The sequence below is a fragment of the Callorhinus ursinus genome, unplaced genomic scaffold, assembly GCF_003265705.2.
Source record: "Callorhinus ursinus isolate GAN/ISIS: 27379988/994484 unplaced genomic scaffold, GSC_fseal_2.0 scaffold14, whole genome shotgun sequence".
Classification (NCBI taxonomy): Eukaryota; Metazoa; Chordata; class Mammalia; order Carnivora; family Otariidae; genus Callorhinus; species Callorhinus ursinus.
Window position 1 is genome coordinate 7906315 of NW_027397076.1, and position 27802 is coordinate 7934116.

The window sequence follows — 27802 nt, forward strand, 5'->3', positions numbered from 1 at the left end:
AGTTGGTTAAGCGACTGCCTTCGGCTCAGGTCATGATCCTGGAGTCCTGGGATCGAGTCCCGCATCGGGCTCCCTGCTCAGCAGGGAGTCTGCTTCTCCCTCTGACCCTCCCCCCTCTCATGTGCTCTCTCTCTCTCTCTCTCTCTCTCATTCTCTCTCTCAAATAAATAAATAAAATCTTTAAAAAAAATAAAAAAAATAAAAATGTGACTTAAAGGAAATCATTTTAAGAGACTGTCTACCCACCTTATTTTAATATGCAACATATGGATGAAAATTTACCAATGTGCTAATTGCCGATTTTTTAATTTTAGACCAAGACCTTTATTTTTCTATAATTTATGAGTCTTTTGACTAGCACTGGACCTTTTTTTGCATGAACACCTATAATAGTGTCTGTAGTGAAAACATTTGCTGAGTATTCTTAATTCAAATATATCTAGATGACTTACTTTGATTGCTTAATCTGTAACTGACACACCTTCCTAATTTAAGAGCAATTTTAAGTTAGAAATTTACCTTTAGTTAGTTGCCATCAACTTAGTTTCATTGAAATAGCTCTTTCACATTCATATTCTATCAGCTTACATAATACTTGTGTAATTATACTAATAAATAGGCATGGGTTTTACACCCTTACAGTGGTTAACTAAGCAAAAAAAAAAAAAAAATTTCCTTCTTGGTAAGTCACACAAATGTACGTGTGAGCCTATTAGAAAATAGCCTTCTTATTCCTGTCAATTCTACAGAGGGAAAAAGGAAGAATCTGTCAGAAGGAAGTCAGTTAAGAGCTTTGACTACACATTGTATTCACATTTTAAAATTTGTGCAAATTAGTCCATACATAGATACATGAAAATAACATATGCAAGAAAAAGGGGAGGATTTGAAAAGTCTGCCTTACAAGTAAGACCAACTGAAAAGTTGCACATTTTGCCAGTCAAATAATTGTTTTTGTCGTAAATTTGTCAGAGAAAGTGTAGGTTTTATTCTGTTGGTAATTAAAAGAAATATGAGAGGAAAAAAGAAAAATAAGGTACGACCAGTCTGGAAAACTATTTGACAATACCTGCTAGAGTTCAACATATTTGTAAGCTATAATCCATGAATTCCATGCTCAGGTATATACTCTGCAGGGGGAGTGGGTGGGTGTGTTTGTGTGTGGGGGGGGGAGTGGGTTTGTGTCTGTATTCACTAAAAAACATACAAGAAGATTTATAACAGCATTATTAATGACTATAACTGGAAACAGCCTAAGTGTCAGCAGTATAAGTAAATACATTACAGTGTACCTAATTAATGGAATACTATCTATAGCAATGTGAATGACAAAGTACAACAACATGCAACAATGTTAGTAATTCTCACAAAATCTAATGATAAGCGGAAGGTGCCAGACCAAGAAAATACATACTATGTGATTCCATTTTATGATGTTCAAATCAGGCAAAAGTACACTATGGTATTAGAAGTCAGGATAGTAGGTGCTTTTTGTGAGAAAGCAAAGAAGTATGATCAAAAGGAAGCCCAGGATGACTTTTGGAGTTCTGGAAATACTGTTTCTTAATTTGGGTGCTATTCTCTCTGAGCTGTATGCTTAAAATTTGTGTGTTTTTATGATGTATGGTGAACTGCAAAAAATTTATCCAAACAATAAAAGAATGTGATTTTATCTGATGGAACTAATATTAACTAGATGAGCCATGAAGTAATGACAGAAAAATGAGTTGAGCTCTACAAAGGGATTTGAGAAGAACTTAATTATGGAATCTATCAAAAAGGGAAATAAGACTTAACAACTTAAAGTGTACCATCTGTAGCTTATTTAGTTATGATAACTCATTTCAGCCCAATTTGTTGTATTTTGCATACTTAGTACTTAGATTATGCGACCACTGAGAATTATTTAATAAGCATATAAATATAAACCATAAATCACTTTATCCTAGTCCTGTAAAGTAATCTGGATCACCCTCCTCACTTTTAAGTCAGTTTTGTTTTGTTTTTTAAGCATCAGGTTCTGTCAGGATAAAATACTGTTTAAAAATTAGACTAAAATTTGGTTCATTGGACCAAATTAAAATACACTTCATTAATTGACCTGTTTTTATAGAATATCCTTTTTCATAATTTCTAGCTCTTTGGTTTTCTTCATTTGAAAGAAAAAAAATCATGAAAATATTCTGATACGTATTTATTCAATTTATATAATAGCAAACAAAAATCAAATACATATTAGAATAAGTTCAAAAGAATGGAGCCTTTAAACCATTCTCTCATGAGACTCACTGAATTTGCAAGACATTCCTACTATTTCAATAGTGGTAAAATATATGCTAGCCCAACACTTTATTATGCAAGAGGAATAGAGAAGAAAGAAATATTCAGTTGCCATAATTAATAATTTTATTCATTGTGGGGAGTGAAACACAATTGCACAATTGTGATTCCCCTCTTCAATGAAATTATAATTGTTTCCCTTGTATAGTAAATATAGATGAAAAGTGTTGATTTGGCAAGAGAAAAGAGTATGCTTCTAAATTATTTAATCAAGTAGATAATCATTTTGAAAAACACTTCTGTTAGTTTATATGTAACTGATATTTCATGATTGGAGACCCTATAATTTCTACATGGGAGAGAAAATATTTGAAATAATGTGCTTTGGCACAGAATAGCAGCATTGTTCAATACCTATGTCTACTGTTTTTGAAGTAAATCTTTCCCTACACTTTAAACGTATATTCCTTGTTTGTTGAAATTGTTTTATAGTCCCTACTGAGATATGAACTATAAACCCTAGAAGAAAAGGTCTAAGCATTCTAATGAGCTGTCTTAACTCTTAATTCTTAATTTAAATTTTTAAAGACCAGAATTCTGTGGGAACTTTGCCAACCACTCACCACATCTGTCTCCTGCCATGCTAACTCTGCCATACTCTGGACCAGTGAGATATAACTGGCTGAGTGTGCAGGATGAACTGGACAACTAGCAGTCTGGGTGGGGGAGCAGCACTGCTCACAGTAGAGTGCCGTTATTGAGATTTCTAAGTCTTGATCTCTACTAGGAGGTTGGGAAAGAAATTGAGATAGAAAGCCATGTCAATGAGTAGCTTGGTCCTTGTTACTATCTATTTGTAGTATTAAGGAGAGGAAGAATAGGAGGAACCAGGTATCTTTTCCTTCAACCAACATTTAATCTGGTTTAATCTGGTAGCTTTCAATCAAGGCCACCTTTGATAAGGAGAATTGGGGAAGTGAACCAGATCAGAGAAGGTATAGGATAAGAAGTAGCCCCTGGCATGGAAAGCCAAAAGCAGAAGGAATAAACAAGTATGGAAATTATCTCCCTAAATTCAGATCACATCACCTCATACTAGCTTCTTTATGTGTTATTTTGAAAAATGAGAGTATTAGGGGTGTGTGTGTGTGTGTGTGTGTGTGTGTGTGTGTTAAGCACCCCTGGCAGAAATTGTTATTGAAATGACTACTGAAGTAGGAATGCAACCTATTTAGTGAACTGGAAACTTCAAGATTCTGCCCACAAAATAAAGATTATATGAATACTTTAATTTGGTTACTGTGTTACAGTGTTGCATTGTTAAATTAGAAAATGTATGTGACTGTTTTTCCATGACTGAGTATGGTAAAACTTAAATTCTTCATACTACTTTCACATTTTCAAAGTAATTGTTAGGTTTTTTTTAAACATATACTTTAGGTATAAATGTCTATATATTATAATCTCTAGTTAATAGCTTTGAATAAATTCATGGAAGTGTCATTTTCTTAGTAGTGATATAGCAAAAATATTTAACATTGTATTCCTATTCTTTTATTAGGATTTGGAACTTGGAAGGAATTCAGACAGCTCATTTTGTTCTTCATTCCCCTGGAATGAGTGTGTGCTGGCATCCTGAAGAAACTTTTAAGGTTGTTATTTATAACTTAGCTTTCTTTTATTAAGCTGAAAAGACATATACATGTGTAATACATGCATATATAGAGGAGAAAAATCAATTACTTTTTCCACCTCAGCGACTCTAATTGTCATAAATGCATTTGGACTAGTCTAGAATTCTGTAACTTAAAAACTCTGTAATTAAGCTTTTATTTTCATCAACCATAAATGACATTTTTCAGAGTACATTTTTCCTGCCCTTTGGTAGATTGCAATCTAAAAACAGATGCCCAGACTATCTAGTAGCAGTATTCATTTAAAAAAAAAAAAGATTAAAATCCATGCTTGAAGCCATAATATGTAAACAGAAAGTATCTGTGGCATAAGGCAAATTTGAGCTAGCTGCAGTGGTATTCAACTCCTATTCAGAGTAGAGCTTTCTAAAATTCTAAAAATACACTGCAAGTTATTATCAATTGACCTTAATTCTTATTTCATTGAGAAGATAGGACTCATTCAACAAGAGTTCTCTCATTTGCCACTATCTGCTCTTGGGCATCACTCTATTTTATCTTTCCCCAGAAGCTAAGAAGTTACTGTGTTCATCTTGTTAAAGTTAATTCTTTAGCTGTGTAGATCTCATGCCAGTTCCCTAGTCATCTTGCTTTTATAGCTGTCTAACGTCATGTTTCTCCATTGACTCTTTTCTGTCCTCATACTTGCACAAAAAGATAAGCTTGATTAATTATAGCAAACACATAGTACTAAATATACTTGGCCCATTGTCAGCATTTCATGTTAGCTCACTTAATCCTCATGGCAACCTTATGAGATAGCAGCTATGACGACCCTCATTTTACAGATAAGGAAACCATTTCTGTCACTTCTGTCTTGAAACCCTGCTCACTTGATCTTTGAAGATGCATCATTCTAGTCCTCTTGAGCATCTCTGCGTGTATCTTCCCTTTTTCCTTCTCTGCCAACTTTTCTTTCACCATGTATTTGTGAATTGTTGGCAGAGGTAGTTCTCGCCTACACTGTGCCCTTTAGGTGTAAGAGAGGATAAAAGAATGAATAAAGCCCCTGCCCTTAAGTTACACAATTACTGGCTTATAAGGAAGAAAAACATGTAAATACAGCAACACAGATTTTAAGTGTTGGAATAAAAAAATCTAGTAAGTAGATCCATGACATAAAAAAGGATTAATCAGGGTGCTGGGGTGGCTCAGTTGTTAGGCGTCTGCATTAGGCTGGGGTCATGATCCTGGGGTCCCGGGATGGAGTCCCGCAAAAAGGATTAATCAGATCTGCTGATAGCCTTCACAGAGGAGGTAATCCTGAGCTGAGATGTCCCAGACTATGTAAGTATGTTCTCTGAGCCTTGGGATACCATGAAACCTTGTTTCAGGCATGTTGGATCTTTCATTAGTAGAACTCTACACTCTGTATATATGCATGAGTAAAATTTTCCAATTTATTCATATTAAATATGTAGGGATTGTTCCATGTATAAGTATTGTTTTTGAAGCCAGGTCCTGTATTTTATTCTTTGGAAGATTTCTCCCCTGTAGCAGTGAGTCTACGTGAAGTATAACAGGGATTCTGCCTAAATGTTAATATCACCATGTATAAATATAATAGACTACCTTTTTTTTTCTAGAGAGAACAAATGAAGGTGGGGCAGTGGGAGAGGGAGAGAGATTTTTTTTTTTTTTTTTTTTTTTGAGAGAGAAAACAAGCAGAGTAAGGGGCAGAGGGAGAAGCAGACTCCCCCAGTGAGCAGGGAGACCAATCTGGGGCTTGATCCTGGGACTCCAGGATCATGACCTGAGCCGAAGGCAGACGCTTAACTGACTGAGCCACCCAGGTGCCCTGGAGAGAGAGAAGCTTAAGCAGGCTCCATGCCCAGCAAGGAGTCTGACACGGGGCTCAGTCTCCCAACCCTGAGATCATGGCCTGAGCTGAAATCAAGAGTTGGACGCTTAACCAACTGGAGCCACCCAGATGCCCCAAATAGGCTACTTTTTAAAATCTGTGACCTAGATGAGAAATGAGAACTTTTCTTACAACTTCTATCCCAAAACTTGTATCTTAATGTTTGTGATTCAGGTCCCTTTCCTTTATATGCTTTAAGTTAATTTCTGTTTTACTTCTGTATATCTTTAAAACTCCATCCCACCCCACCTCCTTTTTTTATTGTTTCCATGACTTCAGAATGTTTGGAAGTCCCTGCTGTAGATCACATACACTTAAAATCTGAAATTACTTTTGATGTCTTCCTTCTATATATGCAAACTTTACCAGGTTTTTAATTTTTCCTTCCCTAGGAACACATTACTAGAACACATTCCTCTGTCATTAAGGTGCATTCTTCACCTTTCTTTTCCCACGAGTAACTCCGGTCAAGGCTTAGCTATTTCAAAGGTTTTGACTCTCCACTCTGATTTTTCTTGCCTACTTTAGTTAAACTAATCTTAAAACACCCGTTTCATCATGTCACCCCTAAACGCAAAAATCTAAAATACAGAAAGGCGACACAGAAGTGATCTCAAGCAATTAAGATCTTAAATCCAATTAACCACAATTGGAGCTAGGATTTTACCAGGTAGTCATAACAGAACCAAGAGTTTAGGACGTCACAGAATCAGAGAATTGGGACTGAGGACATCTGAGTCTCTGACTCTAAGAGAGTAGATTGCTGCTAAATCAAATGCGTTCTAACAACCGACACTTGTTGAATGCTTTTCTGAGCACCGGGGACTGGGCTGAGTATTTTACATGCGTTCTCTCATGTAATTCTCACAAAACACTCTGAGGTTGGTGACATTTTTCTATCCATTTTATAGATAAGAAAACTGAAGCACCAAAAGGTTAATAAGTAATTTGCCCAAGGCCACACAGTTACAGATTTGACCTTACTCTGGTTCAAGTACTAGTGTTCTGTGCTACAAAAGATAAATCCCCTCTTATTCAGTGCATATTCTGTTTATGGTTCTGGGAAGTCCTAAAGGAAAAATTCCCCTGTAAACTTTTTAGCTCCAGCAGTTCCCAAACTTATTTAACTTTTTTACTCTATCTGCTTTCAACCAAAAAAATAAAAAATAAAAAAACATCTATCATCACAATTGAGCACAGTTTTAAAAAGATAAATAATAGAACAGTTTTCAATCTGACTTCAACCTATAATAGTGAATGTTTTGTGCTATGACCATTCTAAGTGATTTACATGTATTAATTCATACCATACTATGAAATAGGTACTCTTATTAGTTCCATTTTTACTGATGAGGACTTAATGCACAGAGAGGTCATTTGCTCGAGGTCATACAGCAGAGCTAAGAACCACCCAAGCAGTCTGTTTAACAATGGCTGCATTCTAAACCCACTTATTGCCCCTCCTAATTTAGGACCTAGGACCCAGATGGACTTTGCCTGTCCCCAATCCATAATTTATACCTGAAATCCTTAAGATTTTTTGAGTCAGGCTTAAAATCTCAAATATTTTTATTAGTTCCTAGTGACGTTTCCTTGGTCTCCTCTCCTCAACTATATATTAGCACACCAAACCATTCACCGGTCTTCACAGTCTAGCTTGTAGTAGAAATACATGTGCTCTGTAGTCAGACAGACCTAGGTTCAAGACCTGAGTTCAGATGCAGGCTCTGCCGCAGGCTAGCAGTGAGACTTCAACAAATTACTTTTGTCACTCTGCACCTCAGTCTCTTCTTCTGAAAAATGGGATTAATGATAGTAATATTTTCATACAGTGGTTATGAGGATTCAGTAAGGCAGGGTATGTAAAGCTCAGTAAAAAACCATTTTATTTGAGCAACAACTACTTATCTATTCATAGCAATCTCTTTACCTTAACTCTCACAAATGGATATCCTAATGCCTTGCTTCTTTGAGTCTAAGAAATAAATTTTTTCACATGTTAATATTTTATAAAATTGAAATTTATCTTATTATTTTTGCATTGATATTTCTTAGATATAAGGGAAGGAAGAAGAGAGGGATCAGGGAAGGAAGGAAGCAAGCAAGCTCATTATTCAACATCTTAAATCAGTAGTATTTTAGAATAAAGGAAATATTGAAGTAAGAGTAACTACTACATATTGAGTGAGTGGCTGCTTTGTGACAAGCATAGTACTGGGTGCTTTACATGTATTATCTTTTTAAGATTTTATTTTTTTTAAGCGGTCTCTACACCCAACATATGGGCATTTGTTTTTGTTGTATAACATGTCACTGACCTGATGTTATTGTTAGTAGAATTAGTATTATTTTAACATTCTGCCTGTTAGAGAAAAGTTTTAAATTCTACCTTTTCTACCTTTTCTATTAAGAATCCCAAAATTGGGGCGCCTGGGTGGCTCAGTTGGTTAAGCAACTGCCTTCGGCTCAGGACATGATCCTAGAGTCTCAGGATCAAGTCCCTCATCGGGCTCCTTGCTCAGCAGGGAGTCTGCTTCTCCCTCTGACCCTCCCCCTTCTCATGTGCTCTCTCTCTCTCTCTCTCATTCTCTGTCTCAAATAAATACATAAAATCTTTTAAAAAAAAAAAAGAATTCCAAAATTGGAAAGACTACCAATATTCTACTCATATTCTAGGGTCAGTTGTTTTTTTTTTTTCATAATTCTCTTCTCTAGATGGGAAATTTCTTGATATCAAGGATCATCTTTTACTTTTGACTTCTGTGGAAATTAGCATAGTATTTTGCATAAACATATGTATATAATTGATCTTCATTATTCGCAGATTCTGTATCTGCAAGTTTGTCTACTCACTGAAATTTATTTATAACCCCAAAATCAGTACTCATGGCATTTCACAGTTGCAGACATGCACAGAGCAACAAGAAATTCGAGTCGGCTAACGTGCACATTTCCAGCTAAGGCTGAATGAGGCCAGTGCTCTGCCTTCTTGTTTTAGCTCTCGTACTCTAAGCAAGTGTCCTATTTGTGGTCTATTTAGTGCCACATTTTTGTGCTTTTTGTTGGTGATTTCACCATGTAAAATTGCCCCCGAGCATAAAGCCAAGTGCTAAAGTGCAGTCTAGGGTTCCTAGGTGCCAGAAGGCTGTGATGTGCTTTAGGGAGAAAATAATATGGTATTAAATAAGCTTTATTCAAGCATGAGCTATAGTGCTGTTGGCTGTGAGGTTTGTTTTGTTTTGTTTTGTTTTAAGATTTATTTATTTTATTTTAGAGGGGGCAGGGAGGGGCAGAGGGAGAAAAAGAGGAACTTAAGCAGAGTCCGCACTGAGTGCAGAGCCTGATGCAGGGCTCAATCTCAAGAACCTGAGATCAGACTGAGCCAAAACCAAGAGTCAGGTGCTTAACCGATTGCTCCACCTGGGCGCCCCTGCTGTGAGTCTAAATGAATCAATATATATGAAACATGGTATCTTTAAAAATACATAAGACCAGATTATGCATTGGTCAGTTGACAAAAAATGTTATGCCCAGAGACTCACAAGAACCCAACCCTTTATTTCTTCTAGGATCAGTGTTCAATATTCACTAATTCCTTGTTCACAGCAATTTAATAGAGTCTAACTACTATGAATAATAAGACTCAACTCTGTGTGTGGGCAGTGCGGGAATGTGGAGGTAGATGCTCAGTAAAGGTCTCTTAGATAATGAATAACAGAATGACTGCCAGTAGTCCTAAGCCAGACATGATCTGTCTTATTAGAAGTAGTAACAATACTTTAATGGTGTTTTATGGGTTTAGGAAAATACTGTTATGTACAATATCACATTATAGCCATATGGTAACATTTTGAGTCTGATGTAATTATCCCACATTTCACAAATAGGAAAAAAGCAAACTCCAGGTCACTCAACAGATTAGTAGAACCCAGGATTATTGACACTAAGTCTCTCATTCTTTCCAGGCTGCCACTGGTACTTCACACAGGATATTTCATATAACCAGAATTAGAAAGTAAGAACTTTACAGAAAATGTAGAGTTTTTAAACCATTTTATTTGGGCAACAACTACTTATCTATTCATAGCAATCTCTTTACCTTAACTCTCACAAATGGATATCCTAATGCCTTGCTTCTTTGAGTCTAAGAAATAAATTTTTTCACATGTTAATATTTTATAAAATTGAAATTTATCTTATTATTTTTGCATTGATATTTCTTAGATATAAGGGAAGGAAGAAGAGAGGGATCAGGGAAGGAAGGAAGCAGGCAAGCTCATTATTCAACATCTTAAATCAGTAGTATTTTAGAATAAAGGAAATATTGAAGTAAGAGTAACTACTACATATTGAGTGAGTGGCTGCTTTGTGACAAGCATAGTACTGGGTGCTTTACATGTATTATCTTTTTAAGGATTTTATTTTTTTTAAGTGGTCTCTACACCCAACATATGGGCTCAAACTCACAACCCCGAGATCAAGAGTCACATGCTCTACCAACTGAGCCAGCCAGGTGCCCCCCTATAATACTCATTTAATCAACACAACAATGCTATAGCTATTCTTATCCTTACATATACATTTTAGAAAGGAGAAAGCTGCCAGTCAAGGACTTGTAATTTGACCAGTCATTTAGCTTTTAAGTGGAGGAAGCAGCCTTGCTCCCCAGGCCAGTCTGTGCTCCTTACACCATGCTGCCTTCCATTCTGGAAACAATCTCACAACACATACGGATGTGTAACACATCATATAGCTCTGTTGAGAAATACACACTTAGCTATCCTTTCTAGACACATAACTTAAAGCTGTAACTTTTCCCAGAATGATTCTTTGGACTTACTATGTCCTAGTAACCATACATCTAACCATACATCATCATTTAAAATTGTATTCAACTTTTCTGAGTCTTTCTTTCACCAGTTTTCTGTAAGTTTTTTAATATTTGACAGAGATTTTTACATTGGCTTCGCCTATTTCATTTGCATTTGATGTCCCATTTGTAATATATGCAAATGTTTACATGTTATATATAATATTGAATTACTGCCTCAGATTTGGCTAGTGAATTAGGTGAATTTTTTTTTCTGTCTTACAGCTGATGGTTGCAGAGAAGAATGGAACAATCCGGTTTTATGATCTTTTGACTCAACAGGCTATTTTATCTCTGGAATCAGAACAGATGCCATTAATGTCAGCCCACTGGTGCTTAAAAAATACCTTCAAAGTTGGAGCTGTTGCAGGAAATGATTGGTTAATTTGGGATATTACTCGATCCAGGTATTTCCTTAGCAACTATCTGTTGCATACCCAAAAAGTCAGTCACTATTGCTAAATGATCCACAGAGCCACTCTTATATACCTGAGCCTCACTATAGAGCAGAAACAAGTCTCTGTTGCAAAAGGACCAGAGCTATGGGTTTTTACATAACAGAGATAGATGCCCATGCTTTGCAGATTTACTTTGAGAGTTACCCGGGAAGAACAATGCAAAGGAAAAGATCTTTGATCTGAGCAATGTTTATTTACATTAAAAAAAAAGAGAAAAACATTGACTCTGTTAAATGATGGTGTTCTATAACAGTTCTAAATCATGCCTGTGTCTCTGTCATATTTCATCTGTGTTAATCCAGTGCTTATTTGGAATTTTGTCACAGTTTAAGTACATTGGGCATCATGTTCTTTAAAGAAAAAATACCGTTTAAACCTTAATTTAAGTTCCTCTACTTGAGACCAGCACATAAATTCATAAAATACAAAATGTTACCTTTTAGTTATCCTCAAGATAAGAGGCCTGTCCACATGGATCAAGCCTGTTTATTCAGGTAATGTACCATTTTTGTTGGAGTTCTATTTAATTTTTTGAATTTGGTTATTTCATCACATGCTGTGCCACCATCTCGAATACTTTCCCAGTCCTCTCCTTTGCACTGAAGTGTTGGGGGTGTTTTGGCGTTTGTTTACTGATTGTTTGATAAATGGTTATTTTGCTTTCCTAACTAAGTCTTTGCTTTTGTCTTTTTGTCTGGGTGAGGGAGTGATTCATTTTCTTTGAAAAATTTTATAAAGTACAAACCATCTTGCCATTCCGCTAATACCTCTTCAACAATTTGGAATATATGCTTCCTTATATTTTGTTCTGATAGATGTAAAATGTAGGTGGGCCCATGTTTATGGATATAAACTTCATTGTTGTGCTTTAGATGAGAACACACTGTATTATGTATCTGACTTTTTTTCTACTTAATATACATGTCTACATTGTTCTTACTGACTTTTGCGTAATATTCCATTGTATAATGTAGTCATTAGGGTGCTTTTAGCTTCAAGTAACATGAAAACTTACTAACCAAAACTAAAACAAGTAGTACATTTCTTATATGCTGTATTTCGTCAAATCTAAAATACCCCCAATAAACTTACAGGACTTGGGGACACCATCATTTTTTGTACACCTTAGAAAAAAATATATTCAGGGGCACCTGGGTGGCTCAGTCATTAAGCGTCTGCCTTCTACTCAGGTCATGATCCCAGGGTCCTGGGATCGAGCCCCGCATCGGGCTCCCTGCTCAGCAGGAAGCCTGCTTCTCCCTCTCCCATATCCCCCTGCTTGTGTTCTCTCTCTCACTGTGTCTCTCTCTGTCAAATAAATAAAATCTTAAAAGAAAATAATATATTCAACAAAATGTAAGATGCCATAGATTGTAAGATGCACTCTGATTTTAGAAATGTGAACGCACATCATAGAGACGTGATGGCTTCTGAAGGAGGCAGTCTCAGGATTGGCTCAGTAGCTCACCAGTGCCAGCAGGAGTTCAGTCCTTTCCCTCTGCTGTCCACAGTGCCAGGGCTTCGGTCCTGTAGCTTCACAGTCACAAGATGACTACCAGAGTTCCAGGTGTCATAGCCTCATACGAGCTTGTCCAAAGTAAGGAGGAGAAGGAGCACTCCTCTTTTATTAGGGATTGCTGTCATTGTCTACCATCCCTTCTGGTCAGTCACACTGTCAGAAGGTAGTTGGGTTCAGTTAGCATGGAAAAAGGGCAGAAAGGCTGTTGGACAGCAACCAATAATGTCTGCCCATATAAAAATATTAACCAGACTCTAGCCTTTTTTTTTTTTAATCAATGAATCCTTTCTTTTTTTATCTTCCCCACTGACTTATTATAGTGCTAGGCATGTCGCTGGAGCTATATTAACACTTTTTGTTTCATTAACTTAAGGTATTTCAAGTCTAGGATATCTTCAAACTTAAATATTCAAATATCTAAATATTCTAGGTGTTTAAATGCATGAATTTGTCACTAATTTTCTCACAAATGTCAATAAGAACATTGATTTTTTTAATGTATTACACTGAAATATTTTATATTTGTCTGATGCCATGTTTATATCCCCCACCACACTGTCAGCCCTTTGGTTATAAGAAAGGAACTGCTAACTTTGTGTAACTTTGGAACTTAACAAAGTAGCACATTGCAAGCATTTAATAAATATTCACAAAATGAGAAAATATTTATAGCTAACTTCCCTGAAATTTCCAGTCCAGTTGTAAAGCTGTATTAACAAATTTAGACTTACAAAATTTTTGGTTTTGTGCAAAAAGAAATAAATTGTTTTAGAAAAGTTCATAGTTATCTCTAGGATACTATGGGTATTTTTGTCTTTTCTTAGGTGGTCCACAATTAATGAGAACTTGTTTGCAACCACTGGTTATCCTGGCAAAATTGCAAGCCAGTTTCAAATTCATCATTTAGGACACCCTCAGGTAATTTGGAGTTGTTTTATGGCATATGTGTTTTTAAATTTGTGTTTTCTACTCTTCTGCCCATAGCCCCCAAATCTGTAATGTGTAACTGAAGACATTTGTGAATGTCTTATCTGCTTAAATTGGAAAGAGAAAGCATTTTTTGGTGTTTAAATCACCAGTGGTAACAGACCTTTTTGCCAGTATTCATGTAAGAAGCATTTTACTTCTTTTTTATTTCCTTCTTCACTTAAACATAATTATTTTACTCGCTTGCTTGGTTTAGGCTACAAAAATGTGTGAGTCTAAGCTAAACCAGTTACTCATAGATTATATGTATCCTTCATTCTAGCCAGCTGCAGACAAATAATGTGTATTCCACCTATGAGGGAGCATATTTTTCATTCTATTTCCTCTATGTTAGCCAAAGACAATTTATCAATGCATTTCTTATTTTTGAAGGGTAGTTTTTACTTATTAACTTTGGTGATTTATTAAGTTTCTTTAATTCTTCACGTATTTTGTAGCCTGTCCTCATTGGTTCTGTAGCCGTCGGATCTGGCCTTTCCTGGCATAGAACTCTGCCACTGTGTGCAATTGGAGGAGACCACAAGCTATTGTTTTGGGTAACTGAAATGTAAAACAAATTTTCTGTGTACCTTAGATCCATAAACTTTGTATTTTTAATACATATTTTGGAGAATTCCTTATTTTTATATCAAATATATGGTAAGCTTTAGAAATGTCCCAATTGTTGCTTCTGTTAAATAAAATGTTAATGGTTTGAAAAATCATTCTCTTGCTCTGTTCTATATGTGTGTATATGTACATGCATAACACATACATATTTTTTTTAAATCATCTTTTAAGGCTATAACTGACTCAGCAGCTCTAGAAAAGAGATGACTAGAGAAACATATATATTTGTGATTTTATCACAGGATTATCCAAAGTATATCCTGTCCTCTATACTTCAAATATATGCTGTTTTCCTAATTCTCAGAGACACAAACATTTACAAAAGGAAGAAAAGGTATTTTCTTTCAGTGTTACTCTGGAAGTGGTTCAATGTATATGTGTGGGTGTATCCATTTTTGTTAGCATTCTGTATGTGTAAGGGTCTTACAACTTCCTCAGTAATTATAAAAAATTATTCAATTTAATATAAAGAATGATTTTCAGGGATGCCTGGGTGGCTCAGTTAATCATCTGCCTTCGGCTCAGGTCATGATCCCAGGGTTCTGGGATTGAGTCCCGCATTGGACTCCATGCTCAGCAGGGAGCCTGCTTCTCCCTCTGCCTGCCACTCCCCCTGCTTGTGCTCGCTCTCTCTCTCTCTCTCTCTCTCTCTCTCTCAAATAAATAAATAAATAAAATCTTTAAAAAAAATGATTTTCAGTTTCTTAAAAATGTGACTGATTTACTCAACCCTGTTTACTGTATGCCAATTTGTTTTGTTTTGTTTTTTAAATCTTTTTTTAAGATTTTATTTATTTGACGAGAGAGAGCGCGTACAAGTAGGCAAAGCCGCAGACAGAGGGAGAAGCAGTCTCCCACTGAGCAGAGAGTCCGACGTGGGGCTTGATCCCAGGACCCTGGGATCATAACCCGAGCTGAAGGCAGACACTTAACCCACTGAGCCACCCAGGCGCCCCTGCCAATTTCTTTTGACTAGACATCTCAACATTCTTAGAAGTTCTTTCTGGTGTATGGGATAAAGCTTACCTTGAAAAAAGGAATCATAATTTAATCTTGACAGCCTCTGCCTTTTATGAATCCTCACCATTTTTACCAAGAAACTGAAATGTTCTTGTGATGGCCCCTAGTGGCAGTAGAACTGTATTCACCTGACTCTCAAGATCACTGAAATTATCATTATGCAAGGCAGCCATACCATGTTTTTGTGACACATTGTGATGTAATCAGAAAAGTATAAAATTATGGTTCTGTTTATCCATAAAGCATAGAGGAAAATTAATTCCTACAAACTCCGTGTCCCTGTGAATTAATGCCCTCTGCAACTGCATTTCCTCTTATAGAATGGAAATAGGAATCACTGTCTCATGGAGTTATTGTGAGTATTAACTTAAGGTGAATAAAAATACCTAACATGGGTCTGCCTCACAGTTCAGGGATTTGTAGGTATTATTAATTTATTTCAGAGATGTACAGTTCTTATTTTTGAGGAATTTAAGTGTTATTTTTAATTAAGAATGCCAATGAGTATTTTTTAATCGTGTTTTATTCATAAGTTGTCTTATAATACATATCTAATGGAATCAAGAAAATTAGCTTTAAGAGACAAATGTTGCAGGTAATTTTTTTTAATGCAATGAAATTTTATAATCATGTAGATGTTTGGTTATAAACTGTTACATGCTTATAGTGCAGATGAAAAAATTGCATAGCATAAGCAATTTCCAAGTCAACTATTTGACACAATAAAATATTATTACCAAATAGTAGAAATAGTTGCCTCTACCCTTTCATAAGCAGATTGGAACTTAAAGAGGCAAAGGGCAGGGAATTTGGACTTATTTCATTTTAACAATTTCTGTGATGGGACAGAGAACCCTAAAAGCATCAGGATAGACAAAAGAATTTGTAAAAATTTATCATTTCAGGATGTGTCCCAAAAGTAAGGGATAGGGCCCCTGGTGGCTCAGTCGTTAATCGTCTGCCTTCGGCTCAGGTCATGATCCCAGGGTCCTGGGATCGAGCCCCGCATCGGGCTCCCTGCTCAGCGGGAAGCCTGCTTCTCCCTCTCCCACTCCCTTGTGTTCCTGCTGTCGCTATCTCTCTCTGTCAAATAAATAATTAAAATCTTAAAAAAAAAAAAGTAAGGGATACATATTGAGATGACAGATTGAGCCAGTGCATTTGAAAATTGTCTTATACTTAGGAAAGTTGACTTAGGAATTGAGTGGGTTATGATTAAGGATGGAGATTAAAAAGGTATTTTGGCCTTGGGTATTTGGGTGTTTAGGAAATGGGTTCTCTGGAATGAGGCCTTATCCAAATATAAGTTATCTGAAGAAATTACCCAGTAGGACTACTGTCTGTTAAGGGAAGCTGTCCTGGGAAAAGATAACCCATGGTGGTCATGTAAGTATTAAATTGGTGGATTTATGCCAACAAGAGGCAGGAAGTGTTGTCCTTAAAGAGAGAAAATGATTGTTTCATTTGTGAATTAATATGGTGACTATAGTGACACTAAAGTCTCAAGAAATGAGAGGGCTATCTTTACCTCTTAGCTTCAGGAGCGGTATTCAGGCTATCCTGAGTAAGCATTTGTTAAACTTTACTATGTTCAATTACTTTAATGATACTCTTTTTCCTTAGAAAACTTTGTTCTTAGTAAACTGTTTAAATTAGACTAACACAGGAAGCAATCTTTAATGGGGAGTTTTTATTGGTCATGACTTCTAATTCCTGATAAATAACATGAGTTATGCTTTTGTGTATGTATATGTATCCTAGTTAGTTTTAGTTTTTCCATGTTTGTGTATGGCTAAGAGGGTTTTTCTTCTGTTGAAAATAAGTTTCTCTGAGGATTGCTTCACATACAAACATTGTGGAAAGGAAGAAAAAGTTATGTTCTAAAACTCATATTATTTAGGATTGTTGAAGCAAAAGTCAGGATATCACAAATCTGCAAGATGTCAGAACTAAATCCTCTTTCAAAATGATGGGATCATAAGTCCCATTTTATTTTTATGATTTGGCTTGTACACTGTGAATATTTCAATGTCTCTCCCATGCCAAAACACAAAATCACACACCCATGCACTCCAATTTGTTTCTTTGGTAATTTGTGACTACATATTGACACTGACCTAGAAATGTTCCTGTTGCTGTTTTAAATCTCATGTCAGTGAAGAAGAAATTGAAATCTGGTTTGCACATTTGTGTCTGGTTTTTTGTAATTGTCCAAAATCTGACATTATCCCAGAAATGCTGATTGGGAAGTTATGAGACAGTATTGTGCCCAAGACTGATTTCTGAGGAGAGGACACGTATTTGCTCCAGATTATTCCCCATGTTTTTCTGTAGCTCGAAAATTTAAACTCAACCCAACTTTATATGATACCAGTAGTAGCCTTAGTTTTGAGCCCAAATAAAATGTGCAAAGTAAAAATCACCATTATGATGGTCCATTTCCACATATTCCTCATGAGAGCATAGTCAAGTCCTCAGAAGCAACATTCTGTTCCAATAGATCTTTATCAAGCTGTCGGTGTGCTCAGTAACAGGGACAGGAGAGAACACTCTGTTTCTTTAATCTAACACCTTGCTGATTCAAAAACATTTATTTTAACAGGCATTGGGAAAGAATTTCAAAACAGCTAACATTCATTTCTAATTATACATTTAAAGAAATAATGCCTTTTAAAACATAGGTAGAAGTTTTCTTTTGTTGTTGTTAACATGACTTTAATTATAGCAACCATTGTTAACTAAGCACAGTAACAACAAAATAATTAGGATATCAGCTTTGAAGATCTCATTTCACAAAAGGAAAAACAAATACACATTTGATGACATATCCATTACTCAGATTCAACATAACTAGTTTCTTTTGCATGCATGGATACAGACTTCATGGGAAATCAAAAGCACTGAATCTCCTTTCTGACTTTTTCAGCTGTTCTTTGAACTACCTTAGTAAAAACAATTGTTGCCTGTATGTAGGATCAAGTTATATTTGCCTGGGAATTTCTCTGGATCGGCTTATTTCTGTTTAATTTATGTGTTTGTTATATTGCTGTTTGTCTTCTCAACTAATTTTCAACAGAATACTCTTACCTTGGGACTTGTAACATTTATGTAAGCTTACAAAATCCCTAAGAACAACGGTAAGTAAAAGGAGAGGACACCAGGTTTCTCAGCCTTTGCAAACACTGAGTAACCCAAAAGATTTAAAGATGTATGAAATAAGCATTTCTGCCAACTGCATTTTTAGTGCTAGATTGAGTTGAGTGCCTGTTTCCTTTCTTTATAGTAAAAGACAATAAATGCTGCTGGTATCTTTGCTTCTAATGGTTAAACACAAAACTTTGATCTTTCTCATAAACACAGCTGTTGTCCTATTACTGAGCCAAATCCAGACAAGATTAGACTCTGGCCAAAATTATGGTTAATCTCTGCAACCATCTCAAGAGCTTTCTAATGCTGTTTTAGGAAATCTCTATTTTTGAGACAGGGTATAAAGGAAATAAGCCCCAGACAACTAACCTCTAAGCCAGAAGCAACTAGTCATAAATTATGCCACAGTGATAAAGAAGGTGGAGGCTGTCTAAACAAATTAGTTCATTTTGGTTCATTTTCACTTAGACTATAACTGTAAGAAATGACTTTGTTAGTGGACATTAGTTTAAACCGGACCAATAGAAGTTATTTTTTAAAGAACTTCTTTCTATGATCTTTTCTTAATTAATGTTTCTTTGGTTAATTGCTAGTTCTTTCGTCCACTTGTATTAATGAAATCTAGGTGTTCATTACAGATAAAATAACTTGGGTATATTTTATAGTAATTATTGTATAATAGCTCATTTGGTTTTCAGACCACCAAAAAAATGTGGGTTTTTTTCATTAAGGTTTAGACTCTGGAATTTAAAATACTTTGCCAAATGTTATGTAGAGCTGATTCTCACAATAGTTGCACACTAGTGCCTCAAGCTATTGTGAACAGCTAATAGGGCATTTTTCTCCCAATTGCCTGTACCTAGGAGAAATCTGTGGGAGTATCCCTCACTTGAAATGTACAGAACTCTAGTAAGACTTCCCTGGCACTTTATTTTGAGCAAGTACGGACATGGTCATATATATAGCTGCTTAGAGGTCTCACCCCACCCTGGACTCACCCACAAATACATTAGACCCCAAGTCCATGGAGTAATTCTAGATTTTGTCAGTGTTTTTGACGTCTTTTCCCCATCATTCCACCCACCTGCCACAATAACTAAGATATGTTCATAAGTGTATATAATCTTTACAAAACCCTGGGTCGTTGCTTCCCAACATGTTGATGGCAAATGGAAGAGTATGGAATTATTGCAAGGGTTTCTCAATATTATATTCATTATTACCACTATCAGAATCTTCTTTTACCTTTGAAGCCATAATCTCCTGGGTTTTTGAGATAATATAAACAGCCCCAAAAATCAAACTTGCCCACACAATTCTAGCAGACGTTGATTTCATGTGTTTTGCCAACAGCCTCTTCCTCCCCCAAAACACCATTTACAGGTAGTGGGAAGAATGCGTCTGCCAATGAACCCTTCTCCAATTCAGCAAGAGTGGCTTTTGAAGATTTCATTCAGAAATCTTGAGAGGGTTAAAAAGGTCCCAGGTACATCAAGGTGTGCTTGTCATCTTTTTTTTTTTAAAGATTTTTTTTACTTATTTGAGAGAGAATGAGAGATAGAGAGCATGAGAGGGAAGAGGGTCAGAGGGAGAAGCAGACTCCCTGCTGAGCAGGGAGCCCGATGCGGGACTCAATCCCCAGACTCCAGGATCATGACCCGAGCCGAAGGCAGTTGCTTAACCAACTGAGCCACCCAGGCACCCCGGTGTGCTTGTCATCTTGATATTTATTATGTGACTCCCAGGTTTGGCCCTGGAGTGCAAATGAAAGCCAGAATAACAATTCCTGCCTATGTGATATATGAGACAAGACTTTCTAAGGTAGGGTGTATTAATAGGAAAACTAATAGAACCTAGCCTGGAAAATAAAAGCAAGTGAAATGCTATTTTGAATGAAAATCTGGGATTTTAAATTGGATTTTCCAATATAGTTCACCCATTTCCATTTAATATTCCTATTTTAAATCCTCAACAGTGTGTATATATTCACTGAATGGATATTAAATATCCAGCCACAATCATCTGGGGTTCCTCAAAATTTTTTTCTATTAAAAAGGGCTTCTCTACTGGAAACTATTGTGAACCACTTTTCTAGACTGACTAGCTCATACCTTCTGGCACATTTTTTAAAGGATAATAGCAAAGGTTCTAACATGATCATTTTGGACTCTAGAAACAAGGCAACAGGAAGAAATGTTGATGTTGAACTTCCAGAGTAGTGTTAAGTGACTTTATGTGGTTGTGATTCAAAATAACCTGACCACTTTAAGAAGTCCAGGTGCTGAGTCATTTACTGAAACAGCCAGGGGAGGTTAATTAGAAGCAGCTGATAGTGGCATCATCTGCTTTTTTTTTTTTTAATAAATGGAGAGGGTTCTGTGAAGAGGACAGAGTGCTATAAAAGGTGTACAAATCTAAGCAAAGACTCATGACTGAGACCTACTCATGTATACCCCCCACCAATGAGGAAAAAAATTTGACTTAGTAAATTCAAGATGAAAGACCTTGGCAATACAAAATTGTAATGGTTACTTCTAAAAAGAGTGACTGTGGGTGACATTTTTCCCTCCTATGCTTTTTTCTTTTAAGTTTTCCATGATAAATATTTCACTTATACAATAAATTCTTTTTTTTTAAAGATTTTTTTATTTATTTATTAAGCGAGAGACAGCGAGAGAAGAGCACAAGCAGGGGGAGTGGGAGAGGGAGAAGCAGGCTTCCTGCTGAGCAGGGAGCCCGATGCGGGGCTCAATCCCAGGACCCCGGGATCATGACCGAAGGCAGACGCTTAACAACTGAGCCACCCAGGCGCCCCTTATATAATAAATTCTTAACTTAAAAGTAAGCAGATGTTAACTAACATGTGCATGGCTCTTAGATTAAGGCAATATAAAGAAATGGAAACTGGCCTCTGATCTCAAAGAAATTACAGAGGTTGGCAATATCACATGGTCACAAAAAGATAATCATAGCATGTGCCTAGGTATCAATGAGTAATGAAAGCAATGAGTGTTGTAAGGATTGAAAGAAGAGAAGTGGCATCATCTTCTAAGGCAGGGAAGTTAAGACACTTCGAATTCTTGGGGCATCAGTTCCTCTGAAGGGGGGTGCAGTGCTTCAGGGCTTACTAAAATAGGAGGTTTGAGTGCCTGGGTGGCTCAGATGGTTAAGCGTCTGCCTTCGGCTCAGGTCATGATCCCAGGGTCCTGGAATCGAGTCCCGTATCGGGCTCCCTGCTCCTTGGGAGCCTGCTTCTCCCTCTGCTTCTCTCTCTCTGTCTCTCTCTCTCCCTCTGTCTCTCTTGAATAAATAAAATCTTAAAAAAAAATAAAATAGGAGGTTTGATTGAAAGTGTAGATGAGTAGTAATTAGACATGCCCCCTTCCAAATACCCTCCCCCTACTTGCATAGCCAGACAGCTGCTCCTTCCCCTCTGATCACTTCAGATATTGTATGAGACTCTAGACTCAGAAGTGAGGTGCCTTGCTGAAACTATTACCTGGAATCCACATACTGAAAGGTGAGTATTCTCACTTTTCTTAGATTCTGTATTTGTCTTTTTAGCATCCATTCATCACAGGGCCAATTATATTAGATATATATTTTTCTGTATTCTTGAAGCTCTGGAATTTGTGGCCTTATAGATCTTAAGAGAAACCACCTCTTCCATGACTAGCTAATTCCTAAAAATAGTGAAACAACTTACTTGGAAGTACATTTTTTCATATGCAAACCAACCAGTCTGGAGTCCATTAACCCCAACTATTTACTTATCTAACTTTCATACACCAAGCCAATATTTCCCCTGTCCTATGTCAACTCAGGGCTAGGTACAGACAGCTAGGGACAGCTCCTATGTCTCAGAGCTCACCAGAATCATTCACACCAGCCAGTCTTTAAATTGTTTCCCCTGCCCTACCTTGCTTTTCCCGCAGACACCCCAATAAAGATTCTGGCCTGTGCCTTACCCCAGCTCCTGCTTCTGTCTGCCTCCTTACCAAAATCTGGTGTTTTCCCTGTGGCCCTGTGTGGCATGGTGTGCCCCCTTCTCTTGGGAAATGTGTAATAAACTCTCTAGCATTACATTCTGTCATCAATTAGTCACCTCCATAAATTAAAACTGGTGGGTACAAATGCAACAGTGAGAGCTTCCCCCCTACCCAAGTCCCCTCAAAGAAAGCAGGATCATCATTAGGCTATGTGCTGTTTTACTGGGGACCCCCTAACCAAATATCTTTAGATCTCTTAAGGTAGTAAGCTTTCCAGAGAAGAATCCAATGTCCTGCATATAGGATATAAGCCTATAACCCAACTTTCTGAGTCTGAAAGTTTGAAAAGGCAGAACAATTAAAAGAAGTAGCTGAGGCATCAAATTCTTAACACAAATGAAATCTGTAGGCTAGAATTCCTTCACTTAGCCAAGTCCAAATAGACAATTTGTATCACTCATAAGGGATAGGGCAGAGGGGACGGATAGGGAACATTTAATTTTATTTTCCCACTCTTACGAAGAAACACCCACCCCTCTAACTATTCATCCTGAAGCAGAGCAGGAAGAAATACAAAAGAAAAATAGGAACCCAATTCTCATTGTTTTGCTTACCTAAGAACTTACCCATGATAAAATTAAATATTTTCTAGTAATCTGCAATGAAAACAAAGTTAACTGTGAAACATTAAGATTTTTTTATTGAATGGATATATGTGGGTGATACATATAATCTCTGCCCTTTGAAATCAGTATTCATTACAATCTATTTGTTTTGCCTTCAAAATTCACTACAGTAAATGAAATCTGGTAATCATTTCCAATGAAAGCCTGGAGGAAGGAATACATACTTCAGAGGACTTCTGGCAGTTGGCCAAAACTTCTAGGTATAGATTGTTTTTAGTAGTCCTGGAAATTTGGTTATTAAACTGTGAATGGCACTGCTGTCAGGAGCTATGGATGACTGATGAACAGTAATCAACAAGGGTCCCAGGAGGCAGAGAGAAACTGCCACTCTTCTTTCTGTTAACTAGAAATCACATCTAGCATTTTGTCTTTTTTTAAGAAACCAAACAACTGAAAAAAAATTTGTCAACTGGGCAACTGAGAAGTTCATGTTTCTTTAATTCTATATCTATGCATGCCTGCTACTTATAGATAACCATACATAACCATGAAGCGACTGTCTAGTTTTTTTATTTTTTCCTCTCACCCAGGAGCCTCTCCTGGCTCTGGAGAGAAAGGCTAAGCTGGCCAGTTGGGGACTCTGGTCAAGTGTAGCTTTATATATATATACATATATATGTATATATATGTATATATATATATATATATATATCCTAAGGAAAAGAAGGGTACAGGGAATTTTAGGAGGAAAAAACTCCTAAAAATGGACATTTTAAAACTAAAAAGTCTAAAATCAAAATTCATTGGATGAGTAGTTTCATAATAAATTGAACACTAGAAAACAAAGTATCAGTGAGTTTAAGATAGGTTGATAAGAATTATCTACTCTGAAACACAGGGAGAAAAAAATGAGAACTGTGGACAGTATCAAGCGATCAAACATACATGTATCTTGGAGTCCCAGGAAAAAAAAAAGTGACAAAATTTTTTTTGAAAAACTAATGGCCAAGAAACCTTTCAAAACTTGATTTAAAACATCAAACCACAGATCTGAGAAGCTCAGCAAACTTCAAGAAGGATAAATACAAAGAAAATTACCTCCAAGTACACTGTATTCAAACTTTGAAAACCATGGATAAAGGAGATGAGCATTAAGTAGGAGTTAGGCAGGCAGGGGTGGTCAGGGAACAAAGGAGACTGTTCCAGGCAAAGGACACAAGGTGTTTAAGCCCCACAGCAATTCCTGGTTTCAGGAATTTAAAGACATTTGGAGGGTGTTAAATGGAGAGGATAGTGAGAGGTGAGCACGAGCCATACAGAGGGCCTTGTGAGCACATTAAACTGAGGGAAATGAGAAACAATTATATCCTGGGTAACAATCAGATTTGTCTTTGTAAACAGTCACTATATGGATACAATGTGTTTAGGCTGGAGGGACACAAGATGCAGGCGGGAAGAGGTTATTGCAGTAACGTTGGAGAATGTTAGAACTTGAGATGTAGCCATAAAGATGGAGAGTTACAGATAGATTCAAAAGCTATGTAGGAGCCAGAAAACATACAACTTGATGTACGTTTAAATGTAAAGGAGAATGGAGTAAAAGGTGACTGTTACAGCTATGTAACTTTTCCAGGCTTGCCTGCCACCTTCATGTCACTCTCACACCTTGTGCCAAATAGAATGTCCTCAAATACAATTCTGATCATGCCACTCCCCTGCTTAAAGCTCTTCGGTGGCTCCCATCATGCTTCTACTTGAAATCTTTCCAAAGTCCTTACAATAGCCTACAAAGCTCTCCATGATCTGTCCCCCACATAACTTTCATCTCCTTGAATTCCCCTACCTTGCTCACTCTGCTTCAGCTACACTGGCTTCCAATGTGAGATCTGGCTTAGATATATAAATGTGGGAAACCAGAGGCTGGGAAAATGAGAAGGGACAAAGGAAAGATGAATGGCCAGAGAGATAAAAGGAAAGTCATGAAAGAGTGAATTGTGTCACTCTCCTGCTCAGAATTTTTAATGGCTCCCATCACCTACAGAACAAACTTTCTAACCTCTCAGTTTAGAATAATGGGGGGGGGGGTAAAGTGCAGATTTCTAGGCTCACCCCCAGAGGTCCTGTTTAAGATTAATCCCTGAAATATACATTTTAAGAAGTACTGCCCACTCCCAAATAATTGATACAGGTGGTTCATGGATCACACTTTAGAGAAACATGGACTATAGTATCAAATGTGGCATAAAAGTCCCTTAATGAGCTGTTCTGTCTACTTCTGACTCCTCTCCTACTATTCTCCATTTCTGGGATTTTTTTGCTTCAACAGAATCAAGCAGTTTTCCATTTCCCCTACTACCATACACTCATGCCTCTGTGCCTTTGTAGAAGAGTCCACCCCAAATTGCCTGCATAGCTCCACTCAAGCACCTGTAAAAAGCTACCTTCTCTGGTTTTCTCGGAGGATTTAGAAGCACCTTTTATCTGTAGTATATTTGCATTTATGTGGGCATACACACCCACGTGCGTGCAAGTGCACAACTTTCTCAGTATTGTTGGCACCTCGGTCTAGATGCGGCACTTCTAGACTCTAATATATCTGCCCTAAACTGTAAGTTTTCTTAAGGCAGAGACTATTCTCCATCTTTTCAATACTAAGCATCTTGGTTGGTATATAGAAGGGGTTCAAATTTTGGTCTGGTGGCTGTCCTAGGTCCTACAGGTATCAAGCTGCACAGTCAAAATGTGAGCAAAGATCTTCAAATACCTGATGCAAAGTACTGTCAGGTGTCTGTTGTACCTTTTTGATGATCTAAGTGGATGTCATTTCCATCGGCGTTTGCCTCACTTGTAGCATTTGACATTTTATTTCAAAATTTTAAAAGTCCTTACGAAACAAGTTTTGTCTCCTCCAGGGCATAAAACTCTTCAGTGCAGCAAGTTCAGTCTTTGTATTGCCACAGGATCTAGGAGAGTATCCGGCACTTAGGATTTTAAAAATGTATATATTTTTTTATTAACGAATGACTTAGCTATTTATATAACAGAGAGGGGTAAGTAGTGATAACCTCAACCGGACTCAGTGTTTCCTTTTTTTTTTTTTTTGCCCCCTTTTTAAGACTTTACTGCTAAAACTGCAGCCTTGCCCCACCCCGCGCCTCTGCGTCTGACGTCACAACCCAGACGAACTACCAATCCCAGAATGCCGTGCAAAGAGGCGGGTTCTACGGGAGCAGCCGAGTGATTGGCGAGCGGAGGCGTTTCCTTCCGGTGGGAAGGGAGTCGGAGGCGGGGACTAGGGGAGGTGTTTGGACATTATTACCGGGTTGGGCGGGCCCTGTCTGGGAGGGGTTCGTGGGTGAGCCCTGGGTCTCCCCGCCCGCTGAGGAGATGGATGAGGACGGGCTTCCTCTCATGGGGTCAGGCATAGACCTGACCAAGGTTTGTAAAAGACCTAGTTGAAATTAGGCGACCTGGGAGGAGGATGGGGGACGCTCGGTTCCCAGGGACACCCCATCTCTCCATATCCAACTCTGTCCCTGGCGCCGGGCCTTTCTGGTCCCGCTCTCGGGGTGTAGAGTCCCACAGTTCACTTTAAAAAGGGGTCCCTCCTGATCCGTCTAAGGGGGTGGTGTGCCTTTCCCAGCCTTCGCTTCCCGTGTTAGGAGTCGCTCTACACACGGGTTACACGATGGCGACAGGGGCAGGTTACGACCTCTAACCCCACCTCTTTTATTTAGTCCCCAAGTTTTTTGTGTGTTTATGTGTGTTGCCTTTACCTGCTAAAGTTCACACTTGTGAATCCAAAGCCCTTTCTCAAACTTTGCAACTTATGTCATATCGGACACCCCACTCCCACAGTTTAGGAAAATAAGTTAGTGACTATTTGTAGTACTTCGAGTAACTCCTATAACATAGCAAAATGCCCTGTTACTATATGTCAAAGGGATATATAAATATATATATATAGAGAGAGAACGATATGTATGTACATATATAAAACTGATGTCAAAGCGTTTGCACGGGGTACTTTATCCTGTACAAATCATGTTTGTTTTTACATAACACAGGTGCCAGCTATTCAACAGAAAAGAACGGTGGCATTTCTAAACCAGTTTGTGGTGCACACTGTACAGTTCCTCAACCGCTTTTCTACAGTTTGTGAGGAGGTAGGTCTGGATACTGGCTTAATGAGTAGCCTAGAAATCATCTTGCACTTTTAAAGGTGGCAAATGAGTAAAACAAGAATTACAATCTCCCTAATTCTTACCATCACCTCTTGTCATCCAGTTATTGTGTTAGCATACCTTATATCTTCCTCGATTCTATACCATCAATCTTGCATCCCACCTCTGCTGAATTAGTTTTTAGAGGCCTTTGTGAGATAGTTCACTAAGGCTTATGTGACAGAGAGCAAAAGGAATTCCAAGATTTCACAGTCGAAAACATTTCTTTACTTTGAAATTTGTTTCTCTTACCCCAAAGATTTACATTTTCCCCCCAAAGACCTACATTTTTAAGTACACATTGTTTTCAATTTATATTGAAATTATTGGGGTGTCTAGGTGGCTCAGCCAGTTAAGTATCTGCCTTTGGCTCAAGTCATGATCCTGGGGTTCTGGGATCAATCCCCACATTGGGCTCCCTGCTCAGTGGGGAGTCTGCTTCTCCCTCTGCGGGAGGGAGGAAGGAAGGAAGGGAAGGAAGGGAAGGAAGGGAAGGAAGGGAAGGAAGGGAGGAAGGAA

The 27802-nt window shown here is 37.5% G+C and overlaps 2 protein-coding genes across 7 annotated transcripts in view; both read left to right on the plus strand.

Annotated features, from left to right (window-relative positions):
• The window catches only part of NUP37 (nucleoporin 37), a 42263-nt gene extending 27890 nt beyond the window's left edge, over positions 1–14373 (plus strand). For 3 of the 4 annotated variants that reach the window (XM_025882425.2, XM_025882426.2, XM_025882428.2), the window contains exons 6-10: positions 3842–3932; positions 10931–11112; positions 11607–11657; positions 13507–13600; positions 14107–14373. In XM_025882425.2, the coding sequence (XP_025738210.1) occupies positions 3842–3932; positions 10931–11112; positions 11607–11657; positions 13507–13600; positions 14107–14220 (532 nt within the window). In that variant the 3' untranslated portion in view covers positions 14221–14373. The remainder of the gene's footprint in view (positions 1–3841; positions 3933–10930; positions 11113–11606; positions 11658–13506; positions 13601–14106) is intronic. The other variant, XM_073900408.1, reaches the window with a different exon arrangement.
• Positions 14374–26340: 11967 nt separating this feature from the next.
• Positions 26341–27802, plus strand: part of WASHC3 (WASH complex subunit 3) — a 50938-nt gene continuing 49476 nt past the window's right edge. For 2 of the 3 annotated variants that reach the window (XM_025881395.2, XM_073900409.1), the window contains exons 1-2: positions 26341–26498; positions 27128–27226. In XM_025881395.2, coding sequence (XP_025737180.1) covers positions 26448–26498; positions 27128–27226 — 150 coding nt within the window. In that variant the 5' untranslated portion in view covers positions 26341–26447. The remainder of the gene's footprint in view (positions 26499–27127; positions 27227–27802) is intronic. The other variant, XM_025881394.2, reaches the window with a different exon arrangement.